General features: G+C 41.3%; 1 protein-coding gene across 1 annotated transcript in view; it reads right to left on the reverse strand.

Annotated features, from left to right (window-relative positions):
• LOC110463842 (hepatocyte growth factor receptor-like) overlaps window positions 1-19,726 on the reverse strand; it is a gene marked incomplete at its 5' end in the record, with an annotated part of 137,051 nt that overhangs the window by 64,533 nt on the left and 52,792 nt on the right. Inside the window, 3 exons of the mRNA XM_021518730.1 lie at window positions 10,458-10,604; window positions 13,026-13,259; window positions 18,703-18,799. Of these exons, the coding sequence (XP_021374405.1) occupies window positions 10,458-10,604; window positions 13,026-13,259; window positions 18,703-18,799 (478 nt within the window). The remainder of the gene's footprint in view (window positions 1-10,457; window positions 10,605-13,025; window positions 13,260-18,702; window positions 18,800-19,726) is intronic.

Here is a 19,726-nt window from a genome sequence, read left to right on the forward strand (position 1 = left end):
AACACAGGGTGTAAGGGTATACCATGGCCCCTACATGTCAATGCAGATAATACACTGGGTGTAAATTAAAGGTATAGCATGGTCCCTATATGCCAGTCCAGGTTTTACACCAGGTGTAAAGGTATGACATGATACCTTTATGTCAGTCCAGGTAATACACTGGGTGTAAGGGTATAGCATGGTCCCTATATGTCAGTCCAGGTAATACACAGGGTGTAAAGGTATACCATGGTCCCTATATGTCAGTCCAGGTTATACACCAGGTGTAAAGGTACACCATGGTCATTATATGTCAGTCCAGGTTATACACCAGGTGTAAAGCTATATCATGGTCCATACATATCAGCTAGTCCAGGTTATACACTGGGTGTAAAGGTATACCATGGTCCCTATATGTCAGTCCAGGTAATACAGGGGGTTTAAAGGTATACCGTGGTCGCTATATGCCAGTCCAGGTTAGACACCAGGTGTAAAGGTACAACATGGTACCTCTACGTCATGCCAGGTTATACACCAGGTGTAAAGGTATACCATGGTCCCTAAATGTCAGTCCAGGTAATACAGTGGGTTTAAAGGTATACCATGGTCGCTATATGCCAGTCCAGGTTATACACCAGGTGTAAAGGTACATCATGGTACCTCTACGTCAGGCCAGGTTATACACCAGGTGTAAAGGTATACCATGATCCCTATATGTGAGTCCAGGTAATACACCTATACCAGGTGTAAAGGAATACCATGGTCTATATATGTCAGTCTAGGTAATACACCAGGTGTAAAGGTGTAAAGGTACAACATGGTACCTCTACGTCAGGCCAGGTAATACACCATGTGTAAAGGTATACCATATGGTCGCTATATGCCTGTCCAGGTTATACACCCTGTGTAAGGGTACATCATGGTACCTCTCCGTCAGGCCAGGTTATACACCACGTGTAAAGGTATACCATATGGTCGCTATATGCCAGTCCAGGTTATACACCAGGTGTAAAGGTATACCATGGTCCCTATGTGTCAGTCCAGGTTATACACCCGGTGTAAGGGTACATCATGGTACCTCTATGTCAGTCGGGGTATTACACATGGTGTAAAGGTATACCATTGTCCCTATATGACAGTCCAGGTAATACACCAGGTGTAAAGGTATACCATGATCCCTATATGTCAGTCCAGGTAATACACCATGTGTAAAGGTATACCATGATCCCTATATGTCAGTCCATGTAATACACAGGGTGGAAAGTTATGACATGGTACCTCTATGTCAGTCCAGGTTATATACCAGGTGTTAAGGTATACCATGGTCCCTATATGTCAGTCCAGGTAATATACCAGGTGTAAAGGTATAGCATGGTCCCTATATGTAAGTCCAGGTAATACACCAGATGTAAAGGTATACCATGGTCCCTATATATCAGCTAGTCTAGGTAATACACTGGGTGTAAAGATAAACCATGGTCCCTATGTCAATCCAGGTAATACACCAGGTGTAAAGGTATACCGTTGTGCCGATATGACAGTCCAGGTAATACACTGGGGGTAGAGGTATACCATGGTCCCTATGTGTCAGTCCAGGTTAAACACCAGGTGTAAAGGTATGACATGATTCCTATACGTCAGTCCAGGTAAACCACTGGGTGTAAAGGTATAGCATGGTCAATATATGTCAGTCCAGGTAATACACCAGGTGTAAAGGGATACCATGGGCCCTATATGTCAGTCCAGGTATACACAGGGGGTAAAGGTATACCATGATCCCTATATGTCAGTCCAGGTAATACACCAGGTGTAAAGGTATACCATGGTCCCTATATGTCAGTCCAGGTATACACAGGGTGTAAAGGTATACCATGATCCCTATATGTCAGTCCAGGTTACATATCAGCTGTAAAGGTATGACATGATACCTATATGTCAGTCCAGGTAATACACTGGGTGTAAAGGTATAGCATGGTCAATATATGTCAGTCCAGGTAATACACCAGGTGTAAAGGTATCCCATGGTCCCTATATGTCAGTCCAGGTATACACAGGGTGTAAAGTTATACCATGATCCCTATATGTCAGTCCAGGTTACATATCAGCTGTAAAGGTATGACATGATACCTATATGTCAGTCCAGGTAATACACCGGGTGTAAAGGTATACCATGGTCCCTATATGTCAGTCCATGTTATACACTGGGTGTAAAGGTACATCATGGTACCTATATGTCAGTCCAGGTATTACACAGGGTGTAAAGATAAACCATGGTCCCTATCTCAATCCAGGTAATACACCAGGTGTAAAGGTATACCATTTTCCCAATATGACAGTCCAGGTAATACACTGGGTGTAGAGGTATACCATGGTCCCTATGTGTCAGTTCAGGTTATACACTGGGTGTAAAGGTACATCATGGTACCTATATGTCAGTCCAGGTATTACCCAGGGTGTAAAGATAAACCATGGTCCCTATCTCAATCCAGGTAATACACCAGGTGTAAAGGTATACCATGGTCCCTATATGTCAGTCCAGGTAATACACCAGGTGTAAAGGGATACCATGATCCCTATATGTCAGGGATACCATGATCCCTATATGTCAGTCCAGGTAATACACAGGGTGTAAAGTCCAGGTAATAAAGAGGGTGTAAAGTTATTACTTGGTACCTCTATGTCAGTCCAGGTAATACACCAGGTGTAAAGGGATACCATGATCCCTATATGTCAGTCCAGGTAATACACAGGGTGTAAAGGTATACCATGGTCCCTATATGTCAGTCAAGGTAATTTACCAGGGGTAAAGGTATAGCATGGTCCCAATATGTCAGTCCAGGTAATATACCAGGTGTAAAGGTATAGCATGGTCCCAATATGTCAGTCCAGGTAATACACCGGGTGTAAAGGTATACCATGGTCCCTTTATGTCAGTCCAGGTTATACACCAGGTGTAAAGGTATACCATGGTGTAATACACCAGGTGTAAAGGTATACCATGGTCCCAATATGTCAGTCCAGGTAATATACCAGGTGTAAAGGTATACCATGGTCCTTATATGTCAGTCAAGGTAATTTACCAGGTGTAAAGGTATAGCATGGTCCCAATATGTCAGTCCAGGTAATACACCAGGTGTAAAGGTATACCATGGTCCCTATATGTCAGTCCAGGTAATATACCAGGTGTAAAGGTATACCATGGTCCCTATATGTCAGTCCAGGTAATACACCAGGTGTAAAGGTATACCATGGTCCCTATATGTCAGTCCAGGTAATACACCAGGTGTAAAGGTATACCATGGTCCCTATATGTCAGTCCAGGTAATACACCAGGTGTAAAGGTATACCATGGTCCCTATATGTCAGTCCAGGTAATACACCAGGTGTAAAGGTATACCATGGTCCCTATATGTCAGTCCAGGTAATACACCAGGTGTAAAGGTATACCATGGTCCCTATATGTCAGTCCAGGTAATACACCAGGTGTAAAGGTATACCATGGTCCCTATATGTCAGTCCAGGTAATACACCAGGTGTAAAGGTATACCATGGTCCCTATATGTCAGTCCAGGTAATACACCAGGTGTAAAGGTATACCATGGTCCCTATATGTCAGTCCAGGTAATACACCAGGTGTAAAGGTATACCATGGTCCCTATATGTCAGTCCAGGTAATACACCAGGTGTAAAGGTATACCATGGTCCCTATATGTCAGTCCAGGTAATACACCAGGTGTAAAGGTATACCATGGTCCCTATATGTCAGTCCAGGTAATACACCAGGTGTAAAGGTATACCATGGTCCCTATATGTCAGTCCAGGTAATACACCAGGTGTAAAGGTATACCATGGTCCCTATATGTCAGTCCAGGTAATACACCAGGTGTAAAGGTATACCATGGTCCCTATATGTCAGTCCAGGTAATACACCAGGTGTAAAGGTATACCATGGTCCCTATATGTCAGTCCAGGTAATACACCAGGTGTAAAGGTATACCATGGTCCCTATATGTCAGTCCAGGTAATACACCAGGTGTAAAGGTATACCATGGTCCCTATATGTCAGTCCAGGTAATACACCAGGTGTAAAGGTATACCATGGTCCCTATATGTCAGTCCAGGTAATACACCAGGTGTAAAGGTATACCATGGTCCCTATATGTCAGTCCAGGTAATACACCAGGTGTAAAGGTATACCATGGTCCCTATATGTCAGTCCAGGTAATACACCAGGTGTAAAGGTATACCATGGTCCCTATATGTCAGTCCAGGTAATACACCAGGTGTAAAGGTATACCATGGTCCCTATATGTCAGTCCAGGTAATACACCAGGTGTAAAGGTATACCATGGTCCCTATATGTCAGTCCAGGTAATACACCAGGTGTAAAGGTATACCATGGTCCCTATATGTCAGTCCAGGTAATATACCAGGTGTAAAGGTATAGCATGGTCCCTATATGTCAGTCCAGGTAATACACCAGGTGTAAAGGTATACCATGGTCCCTATATGTCAGTCCAGGTAATACACCAGGTGTAAAGGTATACCATGGTCCCTATATGTCAGTCCAGGTAATACACCAGGTGTAAAGGTATACCATGGTCCCTATATGTCAGTCCAGGTAATACACCAGGTGTAAAGGTATACCATGGTCCCTATATGTCAGTCCAGGTAATACACCAGGTGTAAAGGTATACCATGGTCCCTATATGTCAGTCCAGGTAATACACCAGGTGTAAAGGTATACCATGGTCCCTATATGTCAGTCCAGGTAATACACCAGGTGTAAAGGTATACCATGGTCCCTATATGTCAGTCCAGGTAATACACCAGGTGTAAAGGTATACCATGGTCCCTATATGTCAGTCCAGGTAATACACCAGGTGTAAAGGTATACCATGGTCCCTATATGTCAGTCCAGGTAATACACCAGGTGTAAAGGTATACCATGGTCCCTATATGTCAGTCCAGGTAATACACCAGGTGTAAAGGTATACCATGGTCCCTATATGTCAGTCCAGGTAATACACCAGGTGTAAAGGTATACCATGGTCCCTATATGTCAGTCCAGGTAATACACCAGGTGTAAAGGTATACCATGGTCCCTATATGTCAGTCCAGGTAATACACCAGGTGTAAAGGTATACCATGGTCCCTATATGTCAGTCCAGGTAATATACCAGGTGTAAAGGTATACCATGGTCCCAATATGTCAGTCCAGGTAATACACCAGGTGTAAAGGTATACCATGGTCCCTATATGTCAGTCCAGGTAATACACCAGGTGTAAAGGTATACCATGGTCCCTATATGTCAGTCCAGGTAATACACCAGGTGTAAAGGTATACCATGGTCCCTATATGTCAGTCCAGGTAATACACCAGGTGTAAAGGTATACCATGGTCCCTATATGTCAGTCCAGGTAATACACCAGGTGTAAAGGTATACCATGGTCCCTATATGTCAGTCCAGGTAATACACCAGGTGTAAAGGTATACCATGGTCCCTATATGTCAGTCCAGGTAATACACCAGGTGTAAAGGTATACCATGGTCCCTATATGTCAGTCCAGGTAATACACCAGGTGTAAAGGTATACCATGGTCCCTATATGTCAGTCCAGGTAATACACCAGGTGTAAAGGTATACCATGGTCCCTATATGTCAGTCCAGGTAATACACCAGGTGTAAAGGTATACCATGGTCCCTATATGTCAGTCCAGGTAATACACCAGGTGTAAAGGTATACCATGGTCCCTATATGTCAGTCCAGGTAATATACCAGGTGTAAAGGTATAGCATGGTCCCTATACGTCAGTCCAGGTAATACACCAGGTGTAAAGGTATACCATGGTCCCTATATGTCAGTCCAGGTAATACACCGGGTGTAAAGGTATACCATGGTCCCTATATGTCAGTCCAGGTAATACACCAGGTGTAAAGGTATACCATGGTCCCTATATGTCAGTCCAGGTAATACACCAGGTGTAAAGGTATACCATGGTCCCTATATGTCAGTCCAGGTAATACACCAGGTGTAAAGGTATACCATGGTCCCTATATGTCAGTCCAGGTAATACACCAGGTGTAAAGGTATACCATGGTCCCTATATGTCAGTCCAGGTAATACACCAGGTGTAAAGGTATACCATGGTCCCTATATGTCAGTCCAGGTAATACACCAGGTGTAAAGGTATACCATGGTCCCTATATGTCAGTCCAGGTAATACACCAGGTGTAAAGGTATACCATGGTCCCTATATGTCAGTCCAGGTAATACACCAGGTGTAAAGGTATACCATGGTCCCTATATGTCAGTCCAGGTAATACACCAGGTGTAAAGGTATACCATGGTCCCTATATGTCAGTCCAGGTAATACACCAGGTGTAAAGGTATACCATGGTCCCTATATGTCAGTCCAGGTAATACACCAGGTGTAAAGGTATACCATGGTCCCTATATGTCAGTCCAGGTAATACACCAGGTGTAAAGGTATACCATGGTCCCTATATGTCAGTCCAGGTAATACACCAGGTGTAAAGGTATACCATGGTCCCTATATGTCAGTCCAGGTAATACACCAGGTGTAAAGGTATACCATGGTCCCTATATGTCAGTCCAGGTAATACACCAGGTGTAAAGGTATACCATGGTCCCTATATGTCAGTCCAGGTAATACACCAGGTGTAAAGGTATACCATGGTCCCTATATGTCAGTCCAGGTAATACACCAGGTGTAAAGGTATACCATGGTCCCTATATGTCAGTCCAGGTAATACACCAGGTGTAAAGGTATACCATGGTCCCTATATGTCAGTCCAGGTAATACACCAGGTGTAAAGGTATACCATGGTCCCTATATGTCAGTCCAGGTAATACACCAGGTGTAAAGGTATACCATGGTCCCTATATGTCAGTCCAGGTAATACACCAGGTGTAAAGGTATACCATGGTCCCTATATGTCAGTCCAGGTAATACACCAGGTGTAAAGGTATACCATGGTCCCTATATGTCAGTCCAGGTAATACACCAGGTGTAAAGGTATACCATGGTCCCTATATGTCAGTCCAGGTAATACACCAGGTGTAAAGGTATACCATGGTCCCTATATGTCAGTCCAGGTAATACACCAGGTGTAAAGGTATACCATGGTCCCTATATGTCAGTCCAGGTAATACACCAGGTGTAAAGGTATACCATGGTCCCTATATGTCAGTCCAGGTAATACACCAGGTGTAAAGGTATACCATGGTCCCTATATGTCAGTCCAGGTAATACACCAGGTGTAAAGGTATACCATGGTCCCTATATGTCAGTCCAGGTAATACACCAGGTGTAAAGGTATACCATGGTCCCTATATGTCAGTCCAGGTAATACACCAGGTGTAAAGGTATACCATGGTCCCTATATGTCAGTCCAGGTAATACACCAGGTGTAAAGGTATACCATGGTCCCTATATGTCAGTCCAGGTAATACACCAGGTGTAAAGGTATACCATGGTCCCTATATGTCAGTCCAGGTAATACACCAGGTGTAAAGGTATACCATGGTCCCTATATGTCAGTCCAGGTAATACACCAGGTGTAAAGGTATACCATGGTCCCTATATGTCAGTCCAGGTAATACACCAGGTGTAAAGGTATACCATGGTCCCTATATGTCAGTCCAGGTAATACACCAGGTGTAAAGGTATACCATGGTCCCTATATGTCAGTCCAGGTAATATACCAGGTGTAAAGGTATAGCATGGTCCCTATATGTCAGTCCAGGTAATACACCAGGTGTAAAGGTATACCATGGTCCCTATATGTCAGTCCAGGTAATACACCAGGTGTAAAGGTATACCATGGTCCCTATATGTCAGTCCAGGTAATACACCAGGTGTAAAGGTATACCATGGTCCCTATATGTCAGTCCAGGTAATACACCAGGTGTAAAGGTATACCATGGTCCCTATATGTCAGTCCAGGTAATACACCAGGTGTAAAGGTATACCATGGTCCCTATATGTCAGTCCAGGTAATACACCAGGTGTAAAGGTATACCATGGTCCCTATATGTCAGTCCAGGTAATACACCAGGTGTAAAGGTATACCATGGTCCCTATATGTCAGTCCAGGTAATACACCAGGTGTAAAGGTATACCATGGTCCCTATATGTCAGTCCAGGTAATACACCAGGTGTAAAGGTATACCATGGTCCCTATATGTCAGTCCAGGTAATACACCAGGTGTAAAGGTATACCATGGTCCCTATATGTCAGTCCAGGTAATACACCAGGTGTAAAGGTATACCATGGTCCCTATATGTCAGTCCAGGTAATACACCAGGTGTAAAGGTATACCATGGTCCCTATATGTCAGTCCAGGTAATACACCAGGTGTAAAGGTATACCATGGTCCCTATATGTCAGTCCAGGTAATACACCAGGTGTAAAGGTATACCATGGTCCCTATATGTCAGTCCAGGTAATACACCAGGTGTAAAGGTATACCATGGTCCCTATATGTCAGTCCAGGTAATACACCAGGTGTAAAGGTATACCATGGTCCCTATATGTCAGTCCAGGTAATACACCAGGTGTAAAGGTATACCATGGTCCCTATATGTCAGTCCAGGTAATACACCAGGTGTAAAGGTATACCATGGTCCCTATATGTCAGTCCAGGTAATACACCAGGTGTAAAGGTATACCATGGTCCCTATATGTCAGTCCAGGTAATACACCAGGTGTAAAGGTATACCATGGTCCCTATATGTCAGTCCAGGTAATACACCAGGTGTAAAGGTATACCATGGTCCCTATATGTCAGTCCAGGTAATACACCAGGTGTAAAGGTATACCATGATCCCTATATGTCAGTCCAGGTAATACACCATGTGTAAAGGTATACCATGATCCCTATAAGTCAGTCCAGGTAATACACAGGGTGTAAAGTTATGACATGGTACCTCTATGTCAGTCCAGGTAATACACCAAGTGTAAAGGTATACCATGGTCCCTTTATGTCAGTCCAGGTAATACACCAGGTGTAAAGGTATACCATGGTCCCTATATGTCAGCTAGTCCAGGTAATACACCAGGTGTAAAGGTATACCATGGTCCCTATATGTCAGTCCTGGTTATATATCAGGTGTCAAGGTATACCTTGGTCCCTATGTGTCAGTCCAGGTTATACACTGAGTGTAAAGGTACATCATGGTACCTCTATGTCAGTCCAGGTATTACACAGGGTGTAAAGGTATACCATGGTCCCTATGTCAATCCAGGTAATACACCAGGTGTAAAGGTATACCATTGTCCCTATATGACAGTCCAGGTTATACACCAGGTGTAAAGGTATACCATGATCCCTATATGTCAGTCCAGGTAATACACCATGTGTAAAGGTATACCATGATCCCTATAAGTCAGTCCAGGTAATACACAGGGTGTAAAGTTATGACATGGTACGTCCATGTCAGTCCAGGTAATACACCAAGTGTAAAGGTATACCATGGTCCCTTTATGTCAGTCCAGGTAATACACCAGGTGTAAAGGTATACCATGGTCCCTATATGTCAGCTAGTCCAGGTAATACACCAGGTGTAAAGGTATACCATGGTCCCTATATGTCAGTCCTGGTTATATATCAGGTGTCAAGGTATACAATGGTCCCTATATGTCAGTCCAGGTTATATACCAGTATTTCAACTTCAGTCAGTGTATCTTTTTCTATTATAAGCGTAGGAGTCAATCGCAACAAGCTCAGGATAAGTTGAATCTTATTTAATGGGTATGTCTACCGGTTTCCCCCGAACAGTCGGCTTCTTCAGGTCCTGAAGAAGCCCACTGTTCGGGCGAAACCAGTAGACATACCCATTAAATAAGATTCAACTTATCCTGAGCTTGTTACGATTGACTCCGCTTATTTTCCTATTCTTCAATCGCCCGGCATACTGGTTGGTATCCAGGCAAGGGATAACGGAACCTACCAAATCTAAACTACAATAACGGCGTTGGCTCTACTCCTGGATCGATGCTTTTCTATTATATTTACGTTAACCCAGGTTACAAAAGTAGCACATCCTTCGACTGATGCAGCGCTTAATGTTAATTACTAAACTATTGTACTAAATCGAACTAAATCTGTTTATGGGTGCATCAGATATCTTGAACACACTTTTTTACTTGAAAAGTGGTCAAGCTTCTGTATAACCTTTGAACTTGATCTCAGCCTTTACTCTTGTTCGATGACTAACTATATCTATTCAGGTGTAGAACTTGAAATCACAATACTATGGGGTAAATACACACTGAATCTGTTAAGGGGTTCATGAGATATCTTGTACACAAGCTTCTTACTAGGGAGGGATGGACAAACAGACAGACAGCACAGACATACACAAGTAATCACTGACAAACAGATTACTATATACTCCATGCCAAATCAGGGGTATAATTTAGTGGATATAGTTAAGGGGCCAGTGCTTACCTTGAGTTCTACTTCTTTACTTTCCCCTGGGAATACGATCACTGGAGTACATTTTACCTCAGTGCTGGTCTTCGATTGAATTGGACAGACGTCATCTCCAAGTTTTATTTCAAAACTATCTTCACAAGCCTTGTCAAGGTTTGAACCCTGCGATAGTTGTAAAATAGGAATTGTATTTTTTTTTAAATTGTCACTAAAATATAATTAATATTCATTTGTATAAACACATTTTGTCACATTGGGTCCATACATTTTTCTTATTGCTCAAAAACTTAAATTTTTAAAGGAGTTTGTATCAATTTCTGATGAATGAAATATGGCCTCAACAAATAGCATGGTACTACCTACATCTTTGTGACCCTTGTGTTGATTTAACCTTGAGTGACTGACCTTCATCTTTGTGACCCTTGTGTTGATTTAGCCTTGAGTGACTGACCTACATCTATGTGACCCTTGTGTTGATTTAACCTTGAGTGACTGACCTACATCTGTGTGACCCTTGTGTTGATGTAACCTTGAGTGACTGACCTTCATCTTTGTGACCCTTGTGTTGATTTACCCTTGAGTGACTGACCTACATCTGTGTGACCCTTGTATTGATGCAACCTTGAGTGACTGACCTACATCTGTGTGACCCTTGTATTGATGTAACCTTGAGTGACTCACCTACATCTGTGTGACCCTTGTATTGATGTTATCTTGAGTGACTGACCTACATCTATGTGACCATTGTGTTAATATAATCTTGAGTGACTGACCTACATCTGTGTGACCCTTCTGTTAATGTAACCTTGAGTGACTCACCTACATCTGTGTGACCCAACTGTTAATGTAACCTTGAGTGACTGACCTGCATCTATTTGACCCTTGTGTTGATGTACCTCTGAGGGACTGACCTATATCTGTTTGACCCTTGTGTTCATTTGTTTGACCGTGGTGTTCATGTATCCTTGAGTGACTGACTTAATCTGTGTGACCCATTTTGTTGATGTAACCCTGAGTGACTGACCTACAACTGTTTGACCCTTGTGTTGATGTAACCTTGAGTGACTGACCTACAACTGTTTTACCCTTGTGGTGATGTAACCCTGAGTGACTGACCAACAACTGTTTGACCCTTGTGTTGATGTAACCTTGAGTGACTGACCTACATATGTGTGACCCTTGTGTTTATACACAAAAGACTCAAAGCAATGTATATGTTTCTAGATATTTATTTTCATTATACTTTGATTTATCCTACCTATATTTGGGTTAAGGGGCTATCTCAGCTGTGTCATATAGTCGACGTGTCACCTACAAGTCACTTGAGGGGCGCGTGTCCTCAATGACGCCTCGTTGCGCGCGAGATAGCTTGTGACACGTTTACTTCATATGACTAATTTATTCACCTTCATACATGCTGTCCTGCTAGCTCCACAGCTTGGTGGGACGGATCCTTAGCGTATGAGCATGTATGAAGGGAAGTAATAGGAAGACTAAAAACTCACTTTCATAACATGCTGTCCTGGCTGTGTGACAGCTTGGTTGGACGGTGCCGTCCTGGCTGTGTGACAGCTTGGTGGGACGGTGTATGAGCATGTATGACGTATGAAAGGAGTATATTATATATTTATATCTTGGGGGTATTACGTAATGTTATGTAAAATATGCATCACAATGAAGTAAAAACCTCATGTAGATGCCTTAGCACAAGAATATAAACATGTTCCGAATTTCAGTCCAGGAATGTTGGAAGCGAGCTACCCAACCCTAACTCCCAGTGGAAGGGGGTGGTATGATTTCCAATGCTTGACCAACTGGCAGTGTTTTCTCACTTGGACTAGTGCCAATTTTTGAAGTTGGGACAGAACATCGCCCTGAGTACAGGGCGCTAAAGCGTGAGATAGACCCAGGCACCATCTGAGAAGGAAGTGTGGCGGGGACGGCGGCGGTTCATCAAATATTATACGTCTTAACACTCTGCTGCTGTTCCTAAGAATGACCAGCACTGTACCTAATAACCCTTCCTTCCGTTGGGCATATCAAATTACCATTACCTAATTTGGATGACTGACCAGTCACGTGACTAGTCTGATACAGTCTCTGAGAATGACCAGTCATCCCTCTATTCTCCAGTTACTCTGGGCATATCAATTTACATTACCTAAACAGGCCCATTGCCTAGTCATCTCAGTTGACCCCTTCAAACTCAAAGTGGTTCAACCCATGATGAAACCCTCGAAGGTGGAATGACCCTTACACCAGGGGTCAATGTTTAGTTAGTCTACCCGAGTCTCTGTGTACAAACAACACTTATATCCATAAGTTTCAATTGATGTAACCTTGAGTGACTGACCTACATCTGTGTACCCTTGTGTTGATGTAACCTTTAGTGACTGACCAACATCTGTGTGACACTTGTGTTTATGTAATTTTGACCTCTAGACACAAATGTACTTTAAGCACTTGATCCATTTTTTTTACCTCTCCCTTGAAATTTGCAAAAAGAATTTTAATTATGCAGGATCAAATAATGTGAAACACTTAAAACTGAAAGTATTTAACCTATGTGAGGTTGTGTCTGACCTTTATAATCAGATTGTTGGAGAAGACAGTGTCAATGGTCAGGTCGTTGTTGGTATGGACTATCGGGTCATCAATGACAGTGATTCTGGCTTCACTAGGAAAGCTATTTCCTAGATTTCTGTACATGTTCAGGCCATCCAGCTGTAGTCCATAGCTGACTGTTGACACACCTGTGTAGTTTCTAAGGTCAGGTGATGGACAGTTGATCATATTTCCACCAATGTTGATACAGGTCTAGTAAAATTGGGAGAAAAGAAGTCAGAATGTTGTAGAAACAAAGTAGATAGGGCAAAGATATGTGTATTATTGTAAAGAATAGAAATTGACAATTCCGATTCCTTTTACAGACACAAACACAGAAATTAAAAGCCTTTTAAAAATATTTTGCAGTCTTGGTTTCTACAAACTATACAAAATACATATCTTACATATCTTACAAGACATTTGCATACATGCCAGATTTCCTTTGAGTTTTTACAATGAGATTGGAGGTTTAAATAAAATAATGCAGGTTTTATTCGCAGGGTTTTCACGGCACAAACCCTATTTTATTCCACAAAATTGGGATGAAATACCTTAATTCTGAAGTTTTAACTCTATTTCCCCTATTGGGCCCCACCCCTCTGCCCCCAGGGGTGGCACACCCAGCGTTAATACAAAATTGAGTGCCCTTGGCCCAAGGATGCTCCAGATCAAATTTGAATGAAATTCTTTAATCCCTGTGGTAGAAGAAGGATTTTAAAGGTATACCTCTATTTCCCCTATTGGGCCCCGCTTCTCTACCACCAGGAGGGTCACACCCACTGTTTATACAAAATTGAGTGCCCTTGGCCTAAGTATACTCCAGACTAAATTTAGTCAAAATTTACTGGGTCGTTCAGGACGAGTAGCGTTTTAAAGGAAAAGTTGATGGGCGGACGGACGACTCACTACCAGGACAGAGCGTTACTTGCTTGACAGAGAATATTGTAATGACCTAGAGATAGTGAACTGGTGTATTAAGCACATGATATGCACATGTGAGGGCAGTACACAGAATGCATCAGTCAGCATTCCAATTGCGCTTCATATATGACCTTGTTAAAGTCATCTCCTGTCAGTGTCTTTCCACAAGTCAGTTTAAGTACGTCTTTGTATTGGAAGATTTATTTCGGAATTTATATCTAATTACACTGTTAAGTCTCGATATTGGTCGTTGACTGACAAATCATCATCACTCATGTGTACTATTTACCCACATTTTAAATCTCCATATTTTAAGCAGAACTCCGCATTTTTCCATATTTTTTCCATTAGGTAAATATGGAAAAATGCGAAAAATGAATTCCGCATTTTTTATATGGAGAATATATGGAAAAAATACGGAGAAAATATGGAGAAAATGCGGAAAAAAATACTTTGAAAATATTTCATAAGGAGAAATTGGACTTAACCAAATTTACAAAATCAGAATACGGATTATGGACTTACAATTTTTCTGATGCGGAGAAAAATACGGAAAAATTGATGATTAATAAACACAGCCACTTCGGGCCATCTAGAATCCTGGTCTATGATTGGTCAATTTTCACATTCAAATTCTGAAAGCATTCAGGTCAGTCATGGTTTGTGTGAAAGGATACATGAAGGAGCAATCGTATTTGAGAAGCAAATACCAGCATATATTCAGGTATTTATGATTGATAGGTTCTTGCTTTGAATGTTAAAGTCATGAAATGCATTTTATTCCAACAATGATCTGATTTTAAGGTTTGAATTGTTTTCAAAGTTAGCTAGGTCTTGAATTTAAACAGGGTAAGTTTTGTTTTTATTTTCCATATTTCTCTGTATTTCATTTCTCCGTATTTTCTCCGTTTTCTCCATCTTTCCAAATGTATACTCCCATCCGTATTTTTTTTTTTTTTTTTTATGGAGAAAATATGGAAATCTGAGGTACGGATTTGTTTACCCTGTGAAACTACAATTTACACTACAGTATTGAAATGCAATATGGAAATGAGGACACGAAAATATGTCAAGAAAAATATTTGTAATACAAAGGGTGGGAAGTCCTTAAAGCTTGTTTTCTGGGACTAATTTGCATGTTGTCTTCTATTTGTTTTTAGCTAGTACCCAATTAAGAAGGAAATTAGCCAATTACTATATTTGCTGCCTACAGGGTGAGCCTATGTTTGAACATTGTATTCATCGGCAGCAAGCAGCTGTACAGCATAGAAAATAGAGGCCTTTATTTTGAACTCAAGTTTCACTGATTATAAACATGAATGTCTTTTTTGACGTTTTCCTGTTGTTATTAATGCCAAATATAATATTTTAATTGGGAACATATTTTGCAAACAGGACTTCATGAATTCTGGAAAAATCAATTTGAACATTTTACTAGATTTTCAGCAGATGAATAACTTAACTACAAAAAAAAAAAAAAATGGGCTTTCCGTGCACGCACGACACCTATAGATAAGCGGCCAAAAAAGAACACCCTGCAATACCAAAAGGCAGTCCACTAAACTACTTGACTGATGTGTATAAACAAGAGGCCCAGAGGGCGCCTGTATCGCTCACCTGGATATCTAAGCAATCATGTCAAAATATTCTCCAAATGAGATCCAAGGGAATATGCCAAACCCGAAGGCCAATCCTTGTAGCATATCTGTATTAGATTTTTCAAGCCCAGCAATGTTACGTATGGTTATGGGGTGGGGATCTCAACTGTTTCAAAGCTGTGACTCAGAAACTAGGTCCCTAGGGTTTTGGCTAGACCCCAGGATCAATTCTAATATCATGACTGCATTTGTCTCTTTTTGCCCAGCATTTGTATATATAGTTTTGGGGTGGGGATCTCAACCCTTTCAAAGTTATAAACCAGGGGTTAAGTCTGCAATGGTGGGCCAGACCCTGGGGTCAATTCTGATATCATGACTGCATTCGTCTCTTTATGCCATGCAACAATTGTATATATAGTCTTGGGGTGGGGATCTTAACCATTTTGAGGTTAAGTATCCAAGGGTGTGGTAGTCCCTAAGGACATCCTGGAAGCATATGTGCATTCATTTCTTTATACTCAGCAATTGTATATATGGTTATAGGGTGGTGATCTCAACTGTTTCCAAGCTGTGACTAAGAAACTAGGTCTCTAGGGGTTCGGTCAGACCCCAGGGTCTATTCTAATAGACTTGACTGCATTCCTCTCTTTATGCCCAGCATTTGTATATATTGTTTTGAGGTGGGGATCTCAACCGTTTTAAAGTTATGGCCCAGGGACTATGTCTCTGAGGGTGTGGCCAGACCCTAGGGCCATCCTGGAAGCAAATGTGCATTCTTCTCTATATACTCAGCAATTGTATATATGGTTATATGGTGGGGATCTCAACCATTTCCAAGTAATAAAACTTATTTTGGCCCCACCCCTTAGCCCGGGGGGTCAGTCCCACTATTTGTACAATTTTGAATCCCTGCCTCCCATGAATGCTGCCGACCAAATATGATCGATATCCATGGCATGGCATAGTTCTACAGAAGAAGTTGTTTATGGCAATATAGCCAAATTGCCCCGTTTTGGCCCCGCTATCAGCCCCCTGGGGGTCAACCCCACCATTTGTACAATTTTGAATCTCCACCACCTAGGGATGCTTCCAGTCAAATATGGTTGGTATCCATCTCTTAGTTCCAGAGAAGATGTTGCTTAAAGCAATTTATCAAATAACCCTTTTTGGCCCCACCCCTCAGCCCCCTGGGGGGTCAGCCCCACCATTTGTACAATTTTGAATCCCTGCCTCTCATAAATGCTTTTGATTAAATATGATTGATATCCAGTAAATAGTTCTACAGAAGAAGTTGTTTGTAGCAATATAGCCAAATTGCCCCCTTTTGGCCTCTCCCCTCGGCCCCCTGGGGGGTCAGCCCCACCATTTGTACAATTCTGAATCCCCACCACCGAGGGATGCTTCCAGTCAAATATGGTTGATATCCATCTCTTAGTTCCAGAGAAGAAGTCGCTTAAAGCAATAAAGCCTAATTGCCCCCTTTTAGCCCCGCCCCTAAGCCCCCTGGGGGGTCAGCCCCACCATTTGTACAATTTTGAATCTCCACCACCTCGGGATGCTTCCAGTCAAATATGGTTGATATCCATCTCTTAGTTCCAGAGAAGAAGTCCCTTAAAGCAACTAGAACACTGACAGGTCAGTTAGGGCCACGTCTTGTGGCAATATATCCCCCATAATCATCAAGAAGCAATCCGCCCATATACATGTAATTGAGCTTGACGTTTGACATTTGGACTTCAAAAAGAATCACAAGGAAGCAAAATATACATTTTACATGTACTATGATGTGAGTCTTGTTTCCTTCCACCTCCATATTTGCTGGGCTGACAGAAATGTAAATACTGGTGCAATACTCATTTGTTAGCTTTGATTTGTTTTATTTCACCTTATTTACCTCCTCCATCAAGAGCCAGGGTCAAAGTCAGAGATCCACATTGTCTTTGACCTTTGGACCCAAAAGACCTTGACCATGAACCCAGTGACCCTGATCTTTGGTCAGTTGACCTATTCTTAATTCCGACTAACTTTGCTTCTTAATATCATAACAAAATGTTCATCAGTGAAAAAGACAAAACTTGACCTTGACCCTTTGGACATCATAGCCTGGACCTAAGGTCAGTTGACTCTGTGTTAAGTTCTGAACAACATAGCTTCATAATGTCATAACAAAATTTTCATCAGGGAAAAAGTACAAAATTTATCCTTCACCTTTAACCCAGTGACCTTGACTCCTTGTTTAATTCTGAGCAACATTGCTTCAAAGTGTCATAGCGAGATGTTCACCAGTGAAAAGATGCAAAATTTGACCTTGACCTTTGAATCTAATTACCTTGACCTTTGACCTCGACTTTTTACCTCAGTGTGTCTCTTTGTTTAATTACGAACAACTTTGCTTCATAATGTCATAGCGAAATGTTCACCAGTGAAAAGCTACAAAATTTGACCTTGACCCCTGACCCGATGACCTTGACCTTTGGTCAGTTGACTCATTGTTTAATTCTGATCAAGTTTGCTTCATAATATCATAACAAACTTTTTTTGAACCTTATGACCCTTACCTTTGACCTTGACTTGTTACCTTCGTGTGTATTTTTGTGAACTGAACATCTTGACCAAGTTTCATGTACATCGGTCAATTAATACCAAAGTTATCAGCCAGGAACAAAATTTGTGGACGGACAGACAGACAAACAAACAGAGTGATTACTATATATCTCCGATACGGGGCCCTAATAAAGCCAAATTGCCCCCTTTTAGCCCCACCCCTCAGCCCCCTGGGGGGTCAGCCCCACCATTTGTACAATTTTGAATCCCCGCCACCTAGGGATGCTTCCAGTAAAATTTAGTTAAATTCCATTCGGTGGTTAAGAAGAAGGAGTCGTTTAAAGGAAATCATTTATAGCAATATGGCCAAACTATCCCCCCTAAATTTCCTAACACTGTTTCCAAACAAATAGTTAAGCAGATATCCATTTCTAAGTTCCACAAAAGAGAATTATTACACTTTTTGACCTACCCTTTAGCCCCTGGGGAGATTTGACCCTCCATTTGAACAATTTTGAATCCTCTTTACATGAGAATGTTTCCAGCTTAATATCACACATCTACATTCAGAGTTAATTACTCAGACTCACCTTGTCCGAAACTTCTGTGCTTCCAATATGAGCTATCAGCCTTGGTTCAAACACACTCTCAAAGTTGCTTCCCTTGATCTTCACATAACAGCCACCACTGAAGGGTCAAATTTTATCATCTAACATTATCAAGTATTTATGATTAATAATTTGTTTTTTCTAAACCAGTAGTTACCGGTAGTGTAGTAGAAGTTAGTGTGATATCAGACAATTAAAAAGTGAAATTTGCTTTTCTTACAAAAGTTAGCTCACATTTAAAAGAGGCTCATGCACTAAGGGCCTTTCAGGTAACCTGAGTTATATAATCGATAGTTTTTATTGTTTAGATGTGAAGAGGAAATAAGCACATAAACAAAGTAAGAAACTGTTCAATTAAATTATTTTTCTCTTACAAAATATAATATCTATCGTCATTGAGCCAATTCTCCTCTTCGGTCAACTATTGTAATTTCAATTTCATCATAATTATTCCAACTAATCAAGTTTAAACATAAATCCAAGATTTCATGGAGACCAATCTGTGAGCTTTACAATCATTTTACGGAAATTGAGGTCAAAATGAGAGAGGTTTTATTCCTGGCATTTTTCAAAAACCCTTTCTTATTCCACTAAATTAATGAATTAAAGTACAAAATAATTAAGTTAGGAACTTTGTTTTAACTTTGGCAGTGTTTTTTATACGTTAAATATGATTATTTAAGGAATGACCTTTAGTTTGATGGCGTATACAGTAGTATGAATGCAGTTGGCAATGAGCATATTCTATGGTGCTCATAACCCAGGGGAAAAAAAGGTACATTTGAGGTACACTTTTTGGGGTACCTAAGGCATGCCTTAGGTATATCTAAGGCATGCCTTAGGTACATTTTGGGTAGGGAAGAAAAAGAGGACAGAATAGGAGGGGTTAAAACCTGTTCAATATAGGTACATTTTAGGCACATTTTAGGCACAATTAAGGCATGCCTAAAATGTGCCTTTTTTATACCTCTGACTGAGGTATACCTAAAATGTGCCTAATTTGTAC

Source organism: Mizuhopecten yessoensis, unplaced genomic scaffold (genome assembly GCF_002113885.1).
Source record: "Mizuhopecten yessoensis strain PY_sf001 unplaced genomic scaffold, ASM211388v2 scaffold10935, whole genome shotgun sequence".
In the NCBI taxonomy this organism is placed as follows: Eukaryota; Metazoa; Mollusca; class Bivalvia; order Pectinida; family Pectinidae; genus Mizuhopecten; species Mizuhopecten yessoensis.